The sequence below is a fragment of the Cetorhinus maximus genome, chromosome 14 (genome assembly GCF_964194155.1).
Source record: "Cetorhinus maximus chromosome 14, sCetMax3.hap1.1, whole genome shotgun sequence".
Classification (NCBI taxonomy): Eukaryota; Metazoa; Chordata; class Chondrichthyes; order Lamniformes; family Cetorhinidae; genus Cetorhinus; species Cetorhinus maximus.
The window spans coordinates 13,195,466-13,217,124 of NC_135892.1; the positions used below are offsets into that span (position 1 = coordinate 13,195,466).

The 21,659-nt window shown below is 42.3% G+C and overlaps 1 protein-coding gene across 1 annotated transcript in view; it reads left to right on the forward strand.

The window, feature by feature from the left end:
• Positions 1–15,348, forward strand: part of spred2b (sprouty related EVH1 domain containing 2b) — an 83,702-nt gene extending 68,354 nt beyond the window's left edge. Inside the window, exons 5-6 of the mRNA XM_078556507.1 lie at positions 8,151–8,300; positions 14,683–15,348. Of these exons, the coding sequence (XP_078412633.1) occupies positions 8,151–8,300; positions 14,683–15,342 (810 nt within the window). The 3' untranslated portion in view covers positions 15,343–15,348. The remainder of the gene's footprint in view (positions 1–8,150; positions 8,301–14,682) is intronic.
• The last annotated feature ends 6,311 nt before the right edge of the window (positions 15,349–21,659 follow it).

Consider the following 21,659-nt stretch of genomic DNA (forward strand, 5'->3'; position numbering starts at 1 on the left):
CTCCCAGAAGATTCAAGCAGAACCTGTGTTTGCAAATTAACTTGGACTGGACATTGTGTCCAGGTGGCCAAAAAGCCTCTACCCACCAAATCCTGTTTTCCCAACTTTCAAATGGCCAACGTTCCAGAGGAGATCAGAAAGAATGACATCAGAATGAATGGTTCCTCCCACATCCTGACATAAAACCCAAATCAATCTTACCGTTAGAAGGTCTCGCTTGTTAGCGAGACAGACAGCTCCTTCAGGGACACCCTTTGATTCTGGGGGCAGATACGATGGGGCAATCATCAGCGCTCATGCTTGTGGCTTCAAATGACATTTTCAGTGATGTTTTACACGGAACCTTCAATCCTTTCCGTTCTGAAATTCCTTGATGTTTATTTGTTAGAATCTCTCAATCACTTGTCCCCTCCATCTGAAACTTACTTTCTGTGGTAGCAGGTCCCATTTTCAGTTCTGGATTCCAGAAGTATCCACTTGTGGGTGGATGGGTGGGAATGTGGCCCTTTGCTCGTCACGTTACTTTGTCGATGTTTATTGGTGGAAGATACTGGAATCTTCATTGGGCTTCCCCGACCTGTCAAACTCCTACTGCCTCCTCTCATTGCCTTATTAGAGAAAGGGCGGGAGGGGTCTGAGCAAGCTTTTCAACTTTAGTGGGATGCTTAAATATTATAGAGCCCATGGACAACATAATGATAGATCCAGCTGGATCAGTTGGATTATTAAATTCTGTCATTTGGCTATATGGCACAGGTACACTCACTGCTAGTATCACCATCAAGCCAATAGCAAAAAGTAGCAAATTAACTTGGACTGGACATCGTGTGGAGCCAAAAAGCCTCCACCCACTCAATCCTGTTTTCCCATCTCTCAAATGGCCAATGTTCCAGGGGAGGACAAAGAAAACTCTCCAAAGACACTGAAGCTCTTCTTGACGCAGGGCAGCATTGACATTAGTGACCGGGAGGAGCTTATTACCGGTCGTTCAAAATGGCGACAACTTTTGCATCAAACGGCATCACGCTTTGAGTCCCAACGCATTAATGATGAAGCAGAGCGGTGGCAGAAGAGGAAAGAAAAGGAAGCAAATCCTGCTCTCCGGATCCCACTACCTCATGGGACATCCTACCCCATGTGGCCAAAGACCTGTGGCCCGAGAATCGGCCTGTTCAGTCACGTGAAACTTGCAACCCTGAGCAGACATCATCCTCAAATCGAGGGACATCCAACAACAGCGACAAACTTTGCAAATTGTAATAGTTTAATCCTTTTCTTAAATGTGATAATGATTACTTTTGAGATTGTTCTGCAAATATTGTTCCCTTTTGTTTCCATGTTTTGGTGTGGATTTGATTGGCGAGTGTCATTTGGCCTAAATATTCCCAAGTAATCAAAAGTTTTCCAACTTTTTAAATATGTGTCACTGAGATTTATTTTGCACATTAATTTGAAATCTTCAGAAATTGATGCAGATCATCCTGTACTATATTGATGTTATTTTGTGGAACAGAGTTTTGACTCTGATTCACAAAAAGTGTTTCAAACACATTTAGTTTGTGTGTGGCAAGTTTTAATGAGATGTTTTTAGGAGAAAACGGTTTTAAATAGCTCAGTAATGACTGAGCTCCAGCATTAGCTGTAATCTGATGCAGCCTTTGATTGACATTTTAATATATAGACCTGGTGGCCTTTGCCCATGTGGCAGTGATGGATGATGCAGATTTGTAATAGCTATTGTCAAAATCATTAAAACGACTGGTAAATAATGATAAAAGTCGAAGGGGATCTGTAAGCTGGCAAACCTGTACACAAAACCTCCATTTAGTTGATCACCATTAGAATAAATGTATTATTAATTTTGGGGGGTCTTTTTTTCTTCCCTTGCAATAGTTTCTAGGACCCTGTTACAGTCCAGAAGGAGGCTGTTTGGCCCATTGTGTCTGTATTGGCTCTTTACTAAAGCTGTCTAATAAGTCCCACTTCACTCTACCCCTTCCCCATTGCCCTGTAATTTTTTTTCACCTTCCAAGTGTTCATCCAATTCCCTTTTGAAAGTTAATTATTGAATCTGCTGCCATTGTCCTTTCAGGAAAACCCCTAATGTAATCCACCAATCGTGTCTCTCTCTACCCACCCCCCCCGGCCCAAATTTTGGGCAGCGAAGATTGGTGACTCTTTGCCTTGAGTGCCCCGTTCATCCTGGTTGATGAAGCCTCTAAGATGGTGGTTGGCGCCCCATTTTTAAGCTGGTTTAAGGCACAGCAATGCTGCTCACACAGGGTAGCCGAAGGGTTGGTTGTCCCTTCTTCCCTGTGTGAGTTCGTTAGCGAAGCGAGTGGTTCCAGTGAATGAATTTTAGTGTTTGCTTTTCAGGAATCAAGCTATCAACTCGGGATTAGTCTGCCAAATTAAACAAACAAAAATACAAACTTGCATTCAAACAGTCCTGAGTGACCAATATAAATGTGTTTCTCCAAAATAGTTTACCGTCAATTCCTGCACGGATCTTAGCAGCTAGCAAAGGGACCTGATATCCAATAAAAACCTGCCTTCCCTGAACTGACGATTAGGCCCTGCCAACAAGAGAAGTTGACCGACATTATTTTCCAATGTTCACGAAACAAATTTAGGATGTGTGTCTTTATAAAATACTTCTTGTTCTGCCATGGAGATGATACAATTGAAAGCAGATGGAGCTACAGGGAAAAATTTGTCTTAACAGACCCTCTGCCACACTCACCACAGAAACTCTGTTTCCATTTTAAATGAATGTTCTCTTTATAAACTCCATTGCGTAAGAAGCTGGTCTAAATGTAACTACGTGAAGAGCCATGGGCTGTAGTCACTATCCCATTTATAGCTCAGATACCTTATTTCTGCCTTTTTCTTGTACCATCAGGTCTGCCCGCTCATACGGCGTGAGGTTTATAATGCGGGTCTTCAGTGTGTAGCCACTAGAATCAGGATGTTACAAGACAAGCAGAAACCATCAGAACCTTTTGTTCAAAAATAAAAACAAAAAGCTAAAAGCTACTGCGGATGCTGGAAATCCAAAACAAAAACAGAATTACCTGGAAAAACTCAGCAGGTCTGGCAGCATCGGTGGAGAAGAAATCAGTTAACGTTTCGAGTCTTCATGACCCTTAAGGGTCATGAAGACTCGAAACGTTAACTGATTTCTTCTCCACCGATGCTGCCAGACCTGCTGAGTTTTTCCAGAACCTTTTGTCCTGTTGACTGGGAAAGCACTATCTACTTAACGATACTCTCTGCTAACTCGCCATACAGTTTAAACTTTTTCTCTTTTTCAAATATTTTGCTATTTCTGTTTCAAAAGTTACAATGGAATTGAGGTATATTGTGGGATCATTAACGTGACTTGTTAACTTTTATACCTTCAGGTTTGAAGTTTTATCAGTGATTGGGTTTATTTCTCTACTGCCTATATTTTATTGGTGTCCTGCATGCTGTACCCTGTCTAAATTCACTGTAGGCATCGTATGGTGCCTAATCATTTCAGAAATGATAGACAGCAGCATTTAGAAATATCCTATTGAACTATTAGTGCATTCGGAAACTAATTTGGGTTTCGATCAGTAAGTCTTGTATTTAATTGCACACGATGCTGATTGCATTGTGGAGTGATGTAAGTCATTGTTTATTCGCATTACTGCTGTCTCAAAAATAAATTGTACGTAATGTATTGGATGTAGAAAGGCTTTTGCGAGAGGAGAGCTGCCATTCTCGAAGCTGTTGACCAGCAATCAATAGCTGGTAGTGTTTTCTACCACACTTGCTTGAGTTGTTTTGTTAGTCATTGTACGCAATTGGAATTGAAAAAATCCGGAGAATTAGCAGCACCTTAGTTCGATGTATTACCCGTGATTTGTGTTTTCACAATGCGCCTTCTGCGTATTAGGGAGAAACTCACACCTTAACAAGGAGTAAACATGACGACTGAGTAGGAGAGAAGAAATGAAGGGTTAGGGTTGGATGGAAGAGATGTCTTGAGAATTTTGAAAGCAAGGAAAGGAATATCTTGGTTGAGACAGAGTTTTAGAGGGTGGGGAATGAATGAGTAGCTACTTAGTTATGAATTAGAGGGAGTAAGGGACAAGGAATAACCCAATTAGTTACTATATACTGCTACCCACCTAGTATTAGTAATCTGCAATTCAAATGTTGGCATTAAAGTACAAGGTGTTTCCTTCACAGTAAATCTCCTGCAGTTTCCTGTTTGTTTATTCTTTCATGGGATGTGGACATCACTGGCAAAGCCAACATTTGTTGCCCATCCCTAATTGCCCTTGAACTGAGTGTCTTGCTAAGCCATTTCAGAGAACAGTTAAGAGTCAACCACATTGCTGTGGGGCTGGAGTCACATGTAGGGCAGACTAGGTAAGGGTGGCAGATTTCCTTCCCTAAAGGGCATTAGTGAACCAGATGGGTTTTTACAGCATTCAATAAAAGTCTCTAGCTTTATAATTCCAGATTTATTAATTGAATTTAACTTCCACTGTGGTGGGATTTGAACCTATGTCCCCAGAGCAGAAGCCTAGGCCTCTGAGTTCCTAGTCCAGTGGCATTACCACTACACCGCCATCTCCTGTGATACGTGAACCATAAGTTTATCGTTTTCTACATTGCCAACATAATGTCCTTTTGCATCTGTAGTGCATCATAACCATTGTCTAACTACCTTTGGGCCAATCAGTTCACTGCGATGCCCTGGCTTCAGTTTGAAACCTTGGAAAAGTATTTTATAGAACAAGACAGTCCAGTGATGGATTATAGATGTATAGACCTCTTGCTGGCTTTAGACTCAGGAGAAATTCTACACTGGTTATGTGGCTGGGATCGAGCACAGGTAGCGGAGTGGGGAGGGGGGCGGAATGTGTGCTTCTGAAGAACAATTGCTTAATTTCTATGCCGTTAGTGAATTTGCTTTTCGGTTTGGATACCGTACCTCAGAACTGTGATCAATATCCTCCTGCGTTTTGAATGTTTTTTTTTTAGCTCCTCCTGTCACGGTCAGAGTTGGAGCAGGCTTCACACATCCTGCAACAACCAACACCTCACGCATTTTTTATATTCATCATTGAGATGTGGGCGTCGCTGGCTAGGCCAGCAGTTATTGTCTGTCCCTAATTGCCCTTGAGAAGGTGGTGCTGAGCCATTGACATGGAACCGTTGTGATTTTAGTTGAAACGAATGCCAGAGCGGAAGCTGCTCCAAGCTGATCGGGACTATAAGGGCAGCTACGGAAAAAAGCAACGATCTGATTCTCATGGTAACTGGAATGGTATTGGACTCCTAACCATCACCCCAAGCACCCCAAGTAGAGCCCCCCTCATTCCCTGTGGGGAGTCCCACCCCCAACAAAGAATACAGTCCTGACTGTACAAGAGTGACCCAGGATCTGCTTTGACAGTGCAGCCAATCAGGAAGCTCTCGCACTGCGAAGGCCAAGTGAGAGTTTCTATTCTCAGCCAGACACCAACAATGGATTGAGTTTATGGAAGATCTGGGCTACATACACCCTGGTTGCTGTGCCCAGGTCTACCTGTGGTGTCCTGGAGCCTCTGTTCTGATGGAATGTCAGACCTCGAGGGCCTGTCTCCACTGCCCAGCCACCAAACCGGTGGAGAGCACGAGAACTCGCCAAAACCACCCAGTGTGAGATCCATCGTCAGTCACAACAGCCAGTGAGCTCAGTCCCTCCAGCAGATCCTGCCATCAGCGACAGATGGACGTGGATTTCATCAGCTGGGCCCCCAAATGGCTGCTGAAATGGTACCCGGATACCATGGGATCCAGTTTTATCCCAAAAGCGTGGCGGGAGATGACCCTCAAACTCAGCAAGCTTGGGAATCTTTAGGCCAATAAATCTCCTATCACAAAACCTCCCGGAGCATATCATCCTCCGGATAACCAGTCCCCTCGTTGAGTCAGTGATTCCGTAGGAACAAAGCGATTCCGACCAATCACAGCTGCTGGTATCAGTCCAGCCCTGATATTAAGGCCGGATTCTGGAAGAAATCCCACACCGATACAGCCTTGGTATAACCTGCCATTGATTTGAACACAGCCTGGATTAAAGGAGTGTTGCTGAAACTCGGGAGGGTCATCCCTTGCCTCAAAACACTACAACTGTGGTGTATGATGCTCTAGAACTAGAATCATCTCTGCATTGTTCTGAGATAAATTAGACATCTAAGATGTACTGCAAACCGGCGGATATGTAACTCCGGTGCGTCCAATGTGGGTGACAGTGTCAGCTCATCAGTTCCTCAATCACAGGCTGCCACAAAGATCACTACTAGGCACTGACGCTCTTCAGTGGTCACACGAGCTATGTGCAGTGTCACACAAACGTGCCTCTCCCTGGCAATGCAAACAGACGCATATAGTGACAGGACCGACAGAAGATCCCTGGTGTGACCTTCCACAGTGCTCATGGGGCAACCTTGAAACTGCTTCCTCACAAACTATGGCAGCTTGCAGATACCAAATGGAGAATCCAAGTCTCTGGTGAGCGATCGTTTTCACCCAGAACAGAGCATGGAGCAGATAACAGCCTCATTCACAAATATAATGAGGGAGACATCAGAGTTGACACCCTCCACTACTCCTGACTACCTGCGCTAACCAGCTGAACGTAAAATCACAGCTGGTACTCTGCATCAGCCGTGTGAAAGAGAGAATGTGTTTAACTCGCATTGAGACTTCCTTTGTCACTCTCCCCTACTCCGCACAGCTCCCTGAGCTGCACAGGCTGTCTCGTTCTCACTTGCAGCACAATATTTAGGCCCAATTTAGCAATCCACTTCACAGCTGATTGCTATGGTTACCCAGGCAGCTGTAATTATATATTACTGGAATGCATTCACATCCTGCTTTTAAAAAAAAAAGGTCACATTGCTGGTTCCCGGTTAGTCCAGCTTTTCTTTCTTTTTGCTGCCCTGTGAAAGCTGTTCTGCAAGATTTATACAACAAAACTTAACACGTAGAAACACTATTATCTTTTTGAGCGATCTGTCGACTTAGCATCAATCAATCCAGCCCCTTAGGGATTGTGAATTAAAACAGACGGCAGTGGCCATAGCGAAACTTTGCAGCTCCGATGTTGCCAGGCTGGAGAAATCGAGAGGAAAACCAATCCTCACCAAAGAAAAAACATGTGTCTAAAACTCTGCTGGGAGTAAATGAGTCCTGTGTTGTGTGTGTGTGTGTGGGCGGGAGTGGAAGTGGTTGGGGTGGGGGGAGAGAGACACCGCACTAGTCCCTTTGTTGTGGGGAGAAAGATTTTGTGCAAAAGCAAAACCCTGCAGGTGCTAGAAATCTGAAATAAAAACAGAAATGCTGAAAAGACTCAGCAAGGCCGTTACTCCAAAACGTTAACTCTGTCCTTCTCTCTTGATTCTGCCTGACTTGAGAAATTATTTGTGATCGTAGGTACATTTGTTACAAAGCTTTTATTGGAAAATAATGAAGGGTTTTTGTTTGAACCAAGTGCTATAAATGCTGGCGTTTTATGGAAATGACAGAAATGCATTGACATGATTTGCACATTTAAGTATTTTGTAAAAAGCAGCTTTACCCCTGAGCTACCCTAAGGAAGAGAAGGAGGCAACTCATATCTAATCTGTTTAAAACTGCAGTCTCCCATAATTAATCATCATTATAACATTTGCCTCTAAACTCTCATTTCTAGTAAATATTAGATCAGAAGTGTTTCAGCTTTTGTGATTGCTCAGTTTCCCATACGACTCTCGACAACAGTTTGATCTGTGAAACGCTCTGTCCAGAAACAAGTAGATCTGTTGATTGGGACACTGGTGACAGTGAAAGTTTTACTTGCCAGGAGAGCACTGTTCGGCTATTAAGTGAAGAGTTAAATAAATTGATAATCAACTGATACATTTCCAACCTTCAGTTACGCTATGACATGTTATTTTGGGGCTGTGACTCATAATCCAAATGTATGTTTTAGCCTAAGAGCCAGTTGTTAACTGTAGGGTAACACAGCGTAACATTGTTCTAACACATCTACATTCGTTTTGACATATTTGTTGTGGGGCAGATGGGGAGTATGTTTGTTTACTTGCTCTTTGTGCTTATGAGCTCTGTTGTTGTTTTCTTTAAAGGCTGCAACGGACAGTTCTTCAAACTCATCCAACAGGAAAGAGCAAGCAGTCAGAGTGCTCAATCCTACAATCAGCGAGCCTCATCGACCCCTCTGTGCTCTGGGACGAGCACACGGTCACTACAGCCCTGATCACTACCGTCTGGAGCAGGTGAGGGCACTAACACCGTTCACTCATCTATTCAGTAGCTGTGATGTGTTGGTTTGAAGGACCCTGGTAGTTTATGCCCTAGCCATTTCTGTTTAGAGTGAAGGGGAGAAAAAAACCCAACAAAATGCAATAGAAAAAGATGTTTTAATATTCCAGCTGTTTGGAGGAGTAACAGTGTGTCCAAGGTCAGATTGGAACGCAGCTGAGATTGGGATTGTCTGGAAGAGTGTCAGCCGGACATAAAATCAGGATAGTGTACCGGAAGACAATTACGTCTAAAATAAGGGAAACGCTCTCCACCCCTGCCATTTGCCATCTTGCTGTGTCCTTATGATTTTTTTGGCTTTATTCTTTCTTAGTGACCTATAAACAAAACAAGTCGCTTTATAATTCAGAAGATATCTTTTCCCAGTGTGATGGATAAGCAATCTGCAGTATGGAACACTGGACTGGCAAACAGATGCCCTTTAACCCAAGAGTGAATCTTTAGACTTGGATATTTGTGTGTTTACAATGTAATTCAGTTCTCAGTTTCCATACAAAAAAAGTGTAGTCAACTGGGAACAGGACAGAAGCGGTAGCTTTACTTTTTGTGTGATACACTGCCATCCAAATGATAAAAGACAAGTCACTCACTTCCATGAAGCCCGTCTATCTTTGATAATGGGAGTTGAGAATTTTATTTTTGCACAGCAAGTTGTTGTGACCTGGAAGGCGCTGCCTGAAAGGACGGTGGAAGCAGATTCAATAGGAGCACTCAAAAGGGAATTGAATAAACACTTGAAATTGAAACATTTGGAGGGCAATGACAGAAAGGAAGACTTGCATTTATATAGCGCCTTACACGACACCCCAAAGCACTTTACAGCCAATAAAAGAACTTCTGAAATCCAATCATTGTTGTAATTGGGAAGAGCATAGAGTTGGCACGAATTGAACAGTTTTGGAAGAGCTGTCACAGACACGTTGGGCTGAATGGCCTCCTTCTGTGCTGCAAGACTCTCTGATTTTTCTCACTTCAAGTCCATTACAATGGGAGGTGTAATCTTGGTTCTAGAGCAGCGAAAAGATTGGACTTTGGTTTCCTTGAATTAACATTAATGAGAATATTTAACCAAGCCCAGTTCACAACTTTTCTGCAAACTCTAAATTTAGACTTATCTTTCCAAAATGTGAAGTGCTGCATATTCCTGTTAACTTACTCAAGCTTGGATAAGTTTTGGAAAGTATTTCAAGAACAACGTGTACATTTACCTGGAAGTTAGAGCAAAGATCCACTTGGCATGAAATGCAGCCTGACCTGAAAGATTGGGCCATTGCAATTCTGTGTATTTACGTGGACTAAACTATAACTTAGTTTACTTGAATTCCAAGTTTATTTCCAAAAATATCTAACTCTTCAAATTGCAGAACCACTAATTAACAACAACAAAGTACCTGACCGAATAAGAATGAAAACGTCTACGTTTGAGTATTTCCCATAAAAGTTCTGCCAGCCAGATTTTCAGATTCTTAATAATGGTGCTCTCGCAAGCCTATTATTTAAGAAACCATCCTGAAGATAAAGTTACTTTTTGACACATTCTGGAACCAACAGCTGGAATTAAAACAGTAAAAAAATTAACATGCAACTGAATCCAGTCAAATCAACCAGAACAAATTTAAAATGTAGCCTTAATTCATTTTCAGTTGTATGACCCACAACTTGCATTGTTTTTTTTTAATTCATTCCTGGGATGTGGGCTTCGCTGGCTGGGCCAGCATTTATTGCCCCATCCCTAATTGCCCTTGAGAAGGCGGTGGTGAGCTGCCTTCTTGAACCGCTGCAGTCCATGTGGTGTAGGTACACCCACAGTGCTGTTAGGGAGGGAGTTCCAGGATTTTGATCCAGTGAGAAGTGAAGGAACGGCGATATATTTCCAAGTCAGGATGGTGAGCAACTTGGAGGGGAACTTCTAGGTGGTGGTGTCCCCATCTATCTGCTGCCCTTGTCCTTCTAGATGGCAGTGGTCGTGGGTTTGGAAGGTGCTGTCGAAGGAGCCTTGGTGAATTCCTGCAGTGCATCTTGTACATGGTACACACTGCTGCCACTGTGCATGGGTGGTGAAGGGAGTGAATGTTTGTGGATATGGTGCCAATCAAGCGAACTGTTTTGTCCTGGACAGTGTCCAGCTTCTTCAGTGTTGTAGGAGCTGCATTCGCAGGTATCGCCAGGATTTTGGGGCTGGAGGAGATTAGAGATAGGGAAGGGCAAGGGTAAGGAGGGAGTTGAAAACAAGGATGACAATTTTAAAATTGAGGCATGTTTAACTGGAAGCTAATGTAGGTCAGTGTGCACGGAGGCATTGGGTTAACAGGACTTGGTGTGATTTAGGACACAGGCAGCAGGATTTTGGATCATTTGAAGTTTATGGAGGGTAGAACCTGGGATGCCAGCCAGGAGTGTGTTGGAATAGTCACATTTAGCAGCAATAAAGGCATGGATGAGGGTTTCAACAACAGATGAGCTGAGATGGGGGCGGAGTCAGGTGATGTTATGGAAATAGGCGGTCTTAGTCCTGGTGTGGGTACACTTTTGGAAGTTCATCTTGAGTCAAATATGACACCAAGGTTGCAAACAGTCTGGTTTGGCTTCAGATAATTACCAGGAATGAAGTCAGTGGTCAGGGAACAGAGTATGTGCTGGGAACTGAAGACAATGGCTTCAGTCTTCGCAATCTTTAGTTGGAGGAAATTTTTGCCCATCCAGTGCTGGACTGTGCAAATAATCTAATCACCATTTCTACAAGAATTTACAAATATAGAGGCAGAGGATGGTCTATATTTTGGATTGTTCTTTGTACAATCCAATATAAAAGGAGAAAAGAAAGATATATGTTTATATAGTACTTTCATGACCATTGGATATCCCAAAGTACTTTCCAGCCGATGAAGTACCACTGAAGTGCTCCCTCAGTACTGCAGTGGAGTATCAGCCTTGATTTTTGCATTCAAACCCTGGAGAGGGACTTGAACCCAGAACCTCGTGATTCAGCGGTGAGTGCGCTACCAACTGAGCCACAGCTGACACTGTAACATGAAGCTTACAAGTGTATTGTATTTGACCCAATGCTCATCGTTGCACAATGAACAGGTATATGAAACTCAAAAGGCCTTGATCTGTTTCACCAACTGTCAGATTATTTGAAGTTGAGGCCTTCAAGACCAAGGGAATAATTGATATGTAACAATGATTGCATACACTTAATCTGCAGAAGCACCTAAACTCCAGTGTTGGATAAATGCTGCCCTCTGTCACCTCTGTGTTTTGCTTTGTTTTCCCAATTTTCTTACTCTTCATTTCTCTTCTGAAGATGATGACACGTTAGGTGTGTCCCATGATGCACCTTGTGCTCTCAGCCTACTCTTCACATGGAGAATGTCTGAAGGCACCAAATCTCGTCCTGCACATGATGCCCACATTCTCTCTCTCTCTCTCTCTCTCTCTCCTCCCTCTCTCTCTCTCTCCTCCTCCAGCAAGAGTTATTAGATAATGATCAAACATTTCCCCTCCATATTGAAATTGCTTCTACCCCTGGAATCAAACCTGGTGCTTTCCTGTTTGACCTTGTTCAGTGCCACATCCAGCATTGTATGGTATTGCTTTATTTAAACTGAATTTTGCTGTCTTGCAGGCACATTACGTGACTATAAATGGTTGTATTTGATGACTGTATGGTACAATGGGTTAGGATAGTGATAGGATCGTGATAGTGCTGGGTTTGAATATTACCAAGACTTGAGGAAGATAAGCATCATCTCAGATTAGAGTGTGATCAGTATGAAGCAGTTTGATCTCCCTTTGGTCTTTTTTTTCTTTCTATTTGGATGTGTAGATCAGATATCGAACCTGAGAGCTTAAAAAGACATTTGCACAGCTTCAAGCCTGCATTGTTATGCACATTGTGAACTTTGTTACAGTCATGAGTCAAACACACAGACGTAGAGCAGGATTTTCCGCGCCCACCCGGTGCCGGGATCTACCAGTGCCACCACAGGCCAATGGACTCCTGCCTAGGGCGCTGCCTCACCCCATGATGGGGCCGGAAAATCCCGGCTGTAGACTTGGTTAAGATACAAATGAAGAACTCGGGGATTTCTCTATTGTCCAGATTGACCATTTTTTTCAGCTGTCCCTACTGTTTCCTGATTTGTTTTTCCCCTCTTTAATTTCTCTCCCATGCTCCCTCGGCTTGCCTTGTCCATAAAACCTCAACTGCCCCCTCATCCCCGTTTTCCCCTAAACTGCTGACCACTTAAATTTCCTTCCTGGCCCCAGCATTACCTGACATTATAAATAGTTGCCCCTCCCCGTGGTACTGACCCTCTCCAACGACAGTTTTTTTCCAAACCCAGATGAACATGGAGTTTCACATTCTCCCAGGAAATGCTGCTGCCGGAAGGAGGAATCGGGTTTTGGGGCACAGTGTGGAGGGAGGGGCACACTCCGAAGAGTGTGCCAAGCAAATGGGCCCATAACTTTATCCAACACTCATCACAAACCCACACACCACCTGCGAACTGAAGCTTTACTGTTGCAGTGTGACCCCTACACGGACTGAGTAATGGCAAGTCTTCAACTGATACATGGGTCCTTTATTGCTTTGGCGTGGAATGTATCTCTTTCCATACAGAAACAGCAGGAGGGATTTCGGCTCCAAATTGTTCCATAAACACTTTGCGGCCACCTGGCCAAATAGGGCTGTCACCTCTGGGCATGTTCCTGGAAACTCACTGCTAATTCAGGAGAGAGTAGGAACCTTAATGCCAAATTACCGTCTGTAAAAAAAAAAAAAAAAAAAAATTGACGTCACTTAATCACTACTTCCTAATTTAGCTTCCCTCCCCAATCTAGATTTCTTGATTTTTAAAATGCAATCTACAAAGCAGCATCACTTAGAGGATGTTTTTGTGAGCGAAGAGCTCGCTACTCTCAATGACAAATTGACCTGAGTGTTTAGGCACTTGGAATCCCACCGGATGATTCTGTCCTATCTCAGTCCAATTGACTCTAGTTGAACAAGTGACTGAAGGTAGAATCTGCTGGGTTTTTTTGTGATTTGAAAGAAGTTCAATCTCTGTCCATGAAGTTTCTGCAGCCAGTTGACCTTATAAGTTCCCATGTGTTGAAACGTGACTGTAATTTCTGTTTGGCAACCACTGATGGCTCTCAATCTTTCTGTTTAAGTGAAGAGTGTTTACCTCTTAAAGATGTTTGAGTAGGATACAGATGGTACAAAGCTATTGTCTGGGTCTCTGGCCCTCACGCTTATTTGTGTAACAGTTGGTCATATCCGGAATGCTCAATGACGTGTAGAACAGTGAGAGATTGATCCCAGGATTGGAATTTGCTCCTTTGGGTTTTGCCTTTCCTATTGTGTGATACACTGCATCATAGTGTGTGACACTCATTCAGTTGATACATAAAGTGTAGGCAAGGGAGTAACAATCGGAATGTTGTTGCATATTCCTGTAAAATTGACTAACCTATCAAACTGCCTTGAACTGAAACTTAATATTGCTTTTGAAAGTGAACTAAACTTGCATTAGGAAGCACATGTTTGACACTATTTTTTACATGCGCTGTACTAAATTTAACTTAGTTTTAATGTGACCCACTCAAAGATACCACGTCAAGAAGAAACTAGAATGGAAGGAGCAGATAGGTGTCGAAAGTGACTGTTATGGGTGGCGTGGGATAGTTTAGTTCATCAGTTGTGCCGCTCCAGCTTGAAAACATACACTGAAGCTTTATCAAATTACATTTGGAACGGAAATTTATCACCGATGATTCATTTCAGTTGATTGCAAAGCAAGGTTGAAGCCAAGGCTTGGTTTGTTTCCTGTTAATGAATGCTGCATGCAATCCTATTCACTACAAATTTCTAAACTGCAGGTGTGATTGCTTTTTTATACATACATAGAGAAGCACACTCACCCCAAATCACAGTCCCTCAGGCCCTCCACCTGCTTTCTAACCCCTCTCATCCTCCCGCACTTCCCAGCCCCTCATGACCTCCCAGCCTCCAAGCCCCTCACACCCCTCCCCACCGGCCTGGTAAATGTCAGCTTAAGTTCTACAGGAGTTTTGTTAAATTGTGACCATATGAATCCAGCAGCTCCCATCCATAACACAACCTCATGATAACCAGTTTGAACCAGGGCAATTTCGAGTCCATTTGAAAGAACATTTAGCAGAGAGATTATTCATTATAAGTTATTGAATATTTATGATATATTAGAAATGTTTGTTCCTGTAGTTTGTATTTTAAAACTTTTCCTGACAGAATGTAAACCTCTCGAAATAAAAGCATTAATATATATATATTTTTTTAAATTTTAGCCTGTACAGAAGCAACGTCATGTTAGCTTTCGAGATGACGATGAAGAAATTGTCCGTATTAACCCTCGGGAGAAAGCATGGTTAAGAGAGAGATACGAGGACTACAGATATGCTGCTGTGCGTCCAAAATATAACGAGCATGGCGATATGGATTCCTATGTACATTTCGATAAAAGTGATGCCTCAAAGCATGACTACAATTACCCTTATGTAGAGAACTCTGATTTGGGGCTCTGTAAAGATTTGAAAAGTGGTGTCGTGAAGATTCAGCCCATGCCATCGAAATCAAAACTCCGGAGAAGGATAGATGATGGCGAAAGGTCGCGATGTGTGTACTGCAGGGACATGTTCAATCACGAGGAGAATGGTCGAGGTCAGTGTCAGGACGCTCCAGATCCTATTCGAACCTGCATCCGTCGAGTGAGTTGTATGTGGTGTGCAGACAGCATGCTGTATCACTGCATGTCTGACCCTGAAGGAGATTATTCAGACCCTTGCTCTTGTGATACCAACGATGAAAAGTTCTGCCTTCGTTGGCTAGCATTGATAGCCTTATCGTTCATCGCTCCCTGTATGTGCTGTTATCTGCCCCTTCGAGCATGCTACAAATGCGGGGTGATGTGCAGGTGTTGTGGTGGAAAGCATAAAGCAGTTGGATGACTTGTATCATATCTTTTCTTTAGAACATCAGTTAATGAAGCACATTTTGGTCTGAAGCATTATGACCACAGTTTGATGCAGTTACTATCACCTAACACACCTGGAATATTACTCATCTAGCAAACTGGGTCCTGTAAAATCGACAAGCACTGAGGGTGTATCTATCCTACAAACATTACATGGAACTAACTGTAACAACTAGACTTTTCTATGAATGAATATATGTGTATCTATATATATAATATATATTATATAATATAATATTATATAATATATATTATATATATATATATATATATATATATACACACACAATGTCTCACATGTTTATGATTTTTTAAAATGTAAGAGATTGAGACTGAATAATAATGTGTGGTGGTTTGGAGAGCCATGGCCAAGGGGGTGGGAGGTATCACTCTGGCTGCAATGTGTCAGTTTGGTGGTGCCCTAGTTTGCCAACAGGATGTAGCACTAAATGAGGAAACTGGCATGAATGGTTCCTGCTTAATCACCTGAGACACTTAATCTGTAGTCGGGTATCCTATATTACCTTTCTTGTTAAAAGTGTACCAGTAAATCTATACACACGACAGTATTGCCATTACTGTATGAAGCCAAAATAATGCTTTTGTTCACTGCACCTCATTTCTTTTCAACAAACACTTTGACTCTTATTTACTTCAGCTCTAACTATGGGTATCACCCTCCTGAGACAAAATAATGACCTGGGTTCTGACAAACCCTCGGATCTCTAACAGTTAGAGAGTCTTAAAAGGGGTAACAGTCGCCCCATGTTTTTTTTTAAAAAGAGAGTCAGTGCTACCATAGTGAACATTAAAATAGTTTTTAATGTAAAACCATGGATTATTTTTTAAAGATAAAGAAACAGAAACGTTTTTCTATTTATTTGGGATCCTTGAAACAAGTTCTCTTTTTTTTTAAGTTGTCAATACACTAAAGTTTGTCAGATTACACTATATAACCAAGATCCTAACTACGTGTTCTCTATTCACACAGCAATGTAGCCAGTGCAATGAGAGAGCACAGTGTTAGTTCACTACATTTAACGGGGTGAGTGAAGAATGGGGTCCCTGCCCTTCTGGTAACTCTTGATATTCTGGCTGTCTGCTTCCACAAACCTTGTTTGCTGACCTCTACCCTTTTCGGTCCTTGCCCTGCGGTGAGCCACAGGGAGCAGTTACCACACGCTGCCCAGCCCACTACCATTGCTTAAGTCACTGAATAGATTTGGATGCAAAGGAGGCGCGTGGCCTGGACACATGCACTGTGTGAATTACGCGCACCAGTAAAATTCCAAGCTTTGACTGTTTTGCAGAAATGTCGGGAGAACATAGCGAGTCAAGTCCAGCAGATCCAAGTCACTTCTATTTTTGGGAGAAGGAAAAAAAGCACAAAGTGTCCTAGAGAATAAGGATCATTGAGGCCTTACTGATGTGTAGCTCATGGTCACGCTGGCTATAAATTTCATGGCATGGGGGAGGAGAAACCTTTCCTTCAAAATCTTAATAGCTCAGGTCATTAAGGGGAGTGAACAAAACCCTCCATCTGAAACCTTAAGCTTTGAAAAAAAAAATATTTTTATAACATCACAGGGTTATAGCCATTTTTGTTTTAATTTATTTGAAAAGCAGCAGTTTTAACACCTCAGCAGTGTACAATCCAACCCTTTTATTTACAGGCAGCTAGGGAACTGGTCTGTTGGAACTGACAGCTCTTTGTTACCATCTTGTGCACAGTGAATTCCACATCCTTACCTTCCCTCTGTTACACAGTAACATCAGTCACAAATTCCTTGCCAATAACCATGAGAGCTGCACATTGGATTTTCTGCTCTGCTTAACAGGAGCATTGCTCATTGATTTCCGCCACTCGAGCTGCATCTGCATTTTTAATCATTGAAGGCTTCCAATACATATGCAACACAGACTTTTTTTGGGGGGGAAAAAAAATCTACAAGTTTTACTGTTAATTTTCGTTTGTTTTTGGCAGAATGGATGTTCGATTTCAGTTATGCGATGCAAGTGAAATGTATTAAATTAACTGGACATTAATCCACCAACACCCTAGTGTAAAAAGCATTACAACAAGTGGCCGTAATTCTCAGCTGGGTGTATTTCTTAATGCAAATGGAGCATTAGCCCAGCATTGTATGCACACAGGAGATTTTCAGATCGTGATTTTACTTTCATTAAGATCACTGTGAGGTCTTGACTACATTGGAACCACAAAGCACAAGGTACAGGCTTAAATCGACACTAATCTTTCTGGGAGATCCTGCAGCAGTCCAACAGCTCACTGGTTTATCGTGGGTCTGAGGTGCCTCTGAATCTGTTTCCACTGAGGCACTCGACGTTGTCCACTTTAACGTTATTTTTTATAGGCAGTTCTTGCCACATATAGACTGTAAATTTGTAAAATGAGGTAAGCAGGGGGGCCGAGCTAGAGGGGTTTTTTTCTTGTACATAGTTCTCGCCTGTCACCCACACCTGATGTGTTGAAGAGAGTTGGGGGTTCCGCCCAGTCAGCTCGGCAATGCAAGAAGACAATTGTCCCAAGGTGGGGGGGGGGGTGGGGTGGGGGGGTGATGGGGGAGACGAATCAAATTTATTTTTGTATCTGTGGTAAGAAAGTTAATCAAAAGCTGTTGGTGCACAGTCTTCAACCAATGCACACCTTAAAGAATGAAAAGAAAGTGCCTGCACTATGTTTCTTGTATACTAAAAAAAAAACCCTGTTGTATTGATTATTAGTTTTTTTACAATAAGCATTTTTACCTCTGTGTAAAAAAGATATATCAAGTGTATGATGTACATTTTAGTTCTTCTATTTTTTTTATTGTTTCTAATGTGTATGATCATGATGTAGCCATTGCTTTTCAAATGTACTATGTAAATACGAATACATCATATCAAAACTACAAAATAATGGCCTGACCAGTACATAATTCTGCTACATGTCGTACCTTAAATATGTACCTTGTCAGCTCTGATGACAATAAAATGAAAGGAACATTGATGTTCACAATGTCGTGGATAGCGAGTCGCAAAGCTTGTTGAGCGAGAAGCCTGGAGAGTTGGTTATTGTATTGCCCATGGAATGGAGCCTGCGCGTTGTACTTCCTTTCACGTCACCCACTGAAGCCATGAATCTGTACAAGCTTTAAACTGCGTTGCAGGACTTGTGTGTGGCCGTGGGCAACTCTTGTGATAGGAAGGCTCTCGAAACAAAGGAAGTGATGCAGTATGGATTCACGAAGTATTGGCTAATCCGTCTGACCTCTCATCACCCAATATAGCCCAAAGCGCAGCCATTCATCCCCGCACCTACCCCCAGCCCGTCACTCCGCATTCTTCCCAAACCATTCACAGCAAATGCTCCCATGCCTTTACCTTGCAAACTCGGACTCTTATCTCCCGGCCGAGATCGCCTCTCAATTCCCATGGACAAAACCAGGGGAAATCAACCATTTTTATTTTAAACAAAGCATATCTCACATTTAGTTTTGTCACACGTTTGTTGCAGTTCATTGGTTGATTGGCAAATTTATAATAACTTCATTCATTGGATCATCCTTTTCCTGGTTGAATGAATCAATTCACTCAAAACACTTTTTGAAAATGAATATGAATTTGTTGATGTTTCTGGAACAATCTTTCTCCTTTGCTTCAATTTATTTTCGCTGTTTGCTGAAAATTGGTATAAAATTCACGTTTTGAATTTGTTCATGGGATGTGGGCTTCGCTGGCTAAGCCAGCATTTATTGCCCATCCCTAATTTTCCTTGAGAAGGTGGTGGACTGGATCCTGGCCTTTAATAGGAATTTCCTCCCAGCCTTTAAGGAGTAAAGTGGAGCTCCTGCCTTATCTGTGATGTTAGAGGAGATTCCACTAGATCTCAAAAGGTGAAGAAATAGAGACATAGAAAGGAAATGAACAATGGTTGTCGCTGAGAGACACTTCAATGCCACTGGGGCTCGCCCACACATCCAAGTTCCTGTTGGACTTTTGCCGCCAACCCCCAAACTCACTTTCAACAACAACCTATGTTTATATAGCACCTTTGACATAATAAAACATCCCAAGATGTTTCACGGCATTATTAAATTAAACTTTGACACCGAGCCACATGAGGCATTAGGGCAGGTGACCAAATTCTTGGTCAAAGAGGTAGATTTTAAGGGGCGTCTTAAAGAAGGAAGAGAGGCGGAGAGGTTTGTGGAGGGAATTCCAGAGCTTGGGGCCCAGGCAGCTGAAGGCACGGCCGCCAATGGTGGGCTGATGAAAATCAGAGCGCACAAACAGCTGGAATTTGAGCACAGCGCAAGCTAAGCAAAGACCATTTACTGGAGTTTATTGATGGGCAGGGGTTCCCTAGTTATATATTTTCTGAATCGCATGTGATTTTTTTCAGAAGGTCTGGTGGATTGCCTGCTTCTCCACTGGGCAGTTATTACATAGGCTAATTTTAAACATATATTCTTAGAAGACTCCACTTTTAGACTTAAATGTGTGTTAGCTCATCTGAGTAATGTTTATTCACCCCATTGAGGGTCCAACATGAATAGTTTATCATACCTGTTGATCAAGGGTTCTGCCTGTCACCGAAATCTTTGAAAAGGTATCAGCAATCTGTTTTTAAGCAAAAAGCTTCCAAGTAAATAGAAGTCAATGCCTTGAAACCTTGCAGTCTTTTCCACTGTGTCCATTGGCCTTGCTCTGTCATTTTTCAAAATGCTGAAGTTGACTTTTTTTTAACGGACACTCTTTGGAAAGTGAAAAAACGTGGTCCATGTCGGAGAGGCTTTTAAAATGACAGATAGCTGTGATTCCTCTCAGCTTTGTGGGATGTTTTACCTCCTCAGGTGTGGAAAATGAGCTTATATTTGCAGAATGACGATCGTGTCAAGCTGCGGGCAGTTGAACATTTTTTTGGGGGGGATGTTTGGTGGTTGGTTGGTTGGGTGGGGCGGGCGAGTAAGCTAGAGCTATAGAGAAGTCCTCAGGAGACCAGGATTTTGCAAGTATCCATTGTTTAAAAAAAGAATGAACCAATAAACTGTCACTGGGATAACAGGAAAGGTGAAAGGTCAGCTTTACATGGATTTCTAACATTTGCAAATGTTCTCTGCTGCCTTCGTAAGGGAATAAATGATTAATTATCTGTTTAAAACCTGTGCAGAATTTTACTATTTGGAACACAAACCATTACCTACAGCCTAAAATAACAGTTTCAGGAAGTTGTGATTAGCCATTGATCTCGTGATGTGCTGGGTAGGAGACAAAAATCCATCTGCAATTTAAGAAATTTATTTGAACAAGTGAGACAATAATCATGGTATTTGAATTCTTAACTCGGGATCGTTGAAACTTTTCCTTTAAAGCAAGTTATCGAGCTATGCAAAATAGTTTGTATGCAACTTTGCAATGATATTGTGTTAAGTTTTGTGTGTTAATTGATTCCTGTGAAGCACTATGGGATGTTTTACTATGTTAACAGTGCTACATAGATGCAAGTTTTTTACACACACTGACCTAAACACATCACTGGAAAATATATAGCGTCTTCATTAGAGTATAGATTGAATGTGTTACATTGAAACATAGAAAATCAGTAGCACTGAAGGAGGCCATTCAGCCCATCATGTATATGCCAGCTGTAAATCAGCTATCCAGCATCATGCCGCTTTCCAACCCTTGGTCAATAGCCTGATGGGTTACAGCACCTTCAAGTGCTTTAAATGTAATGAGAATTCCTCGCTCAGGTATATAAATTTAAGATTTGCTCCTCCTAACTTTTTTCCAACAAATTATGATGTCCTATTACAGGGAAGGAACAAGAATGCCATGCATTGGCTTTAATCAATGTGTAAAATTGTTCACTTTACTGCTCAAAGCAGCTCTTGCTATTAAGTTCACTTCAGCTCACAGTGAATCTCAAAGTGCATGTGTCCTGGGGATGTGAATCATATCCAAACGTGGTGCTTTTTGCACAGAACACCACAGGTTGATGCAATGACGTTTCTGAATAAGGAAATTGGCTGTAATTATGGGCTGTCGACTCTCTCATAGACTCCTGGAACCAAGGTGTGATGTTCTGGGCACTGCTGCAAATAACCTGAGAGAAGAGATTTGCTTGTCCAGTGAAAGGAGCCTGGTTGTTCCCACATGTGGCCTCTTCTGTCTGCTGACTAGAGCAGTTTTAGCAGTGCACTGCCAGCCAATCTCACTGCCTTAGGTATTAGAAAGACTTTCAGCCAAGAGGGCGGGAATCCAGTTGGGATGCGAGGGAAAAATGCT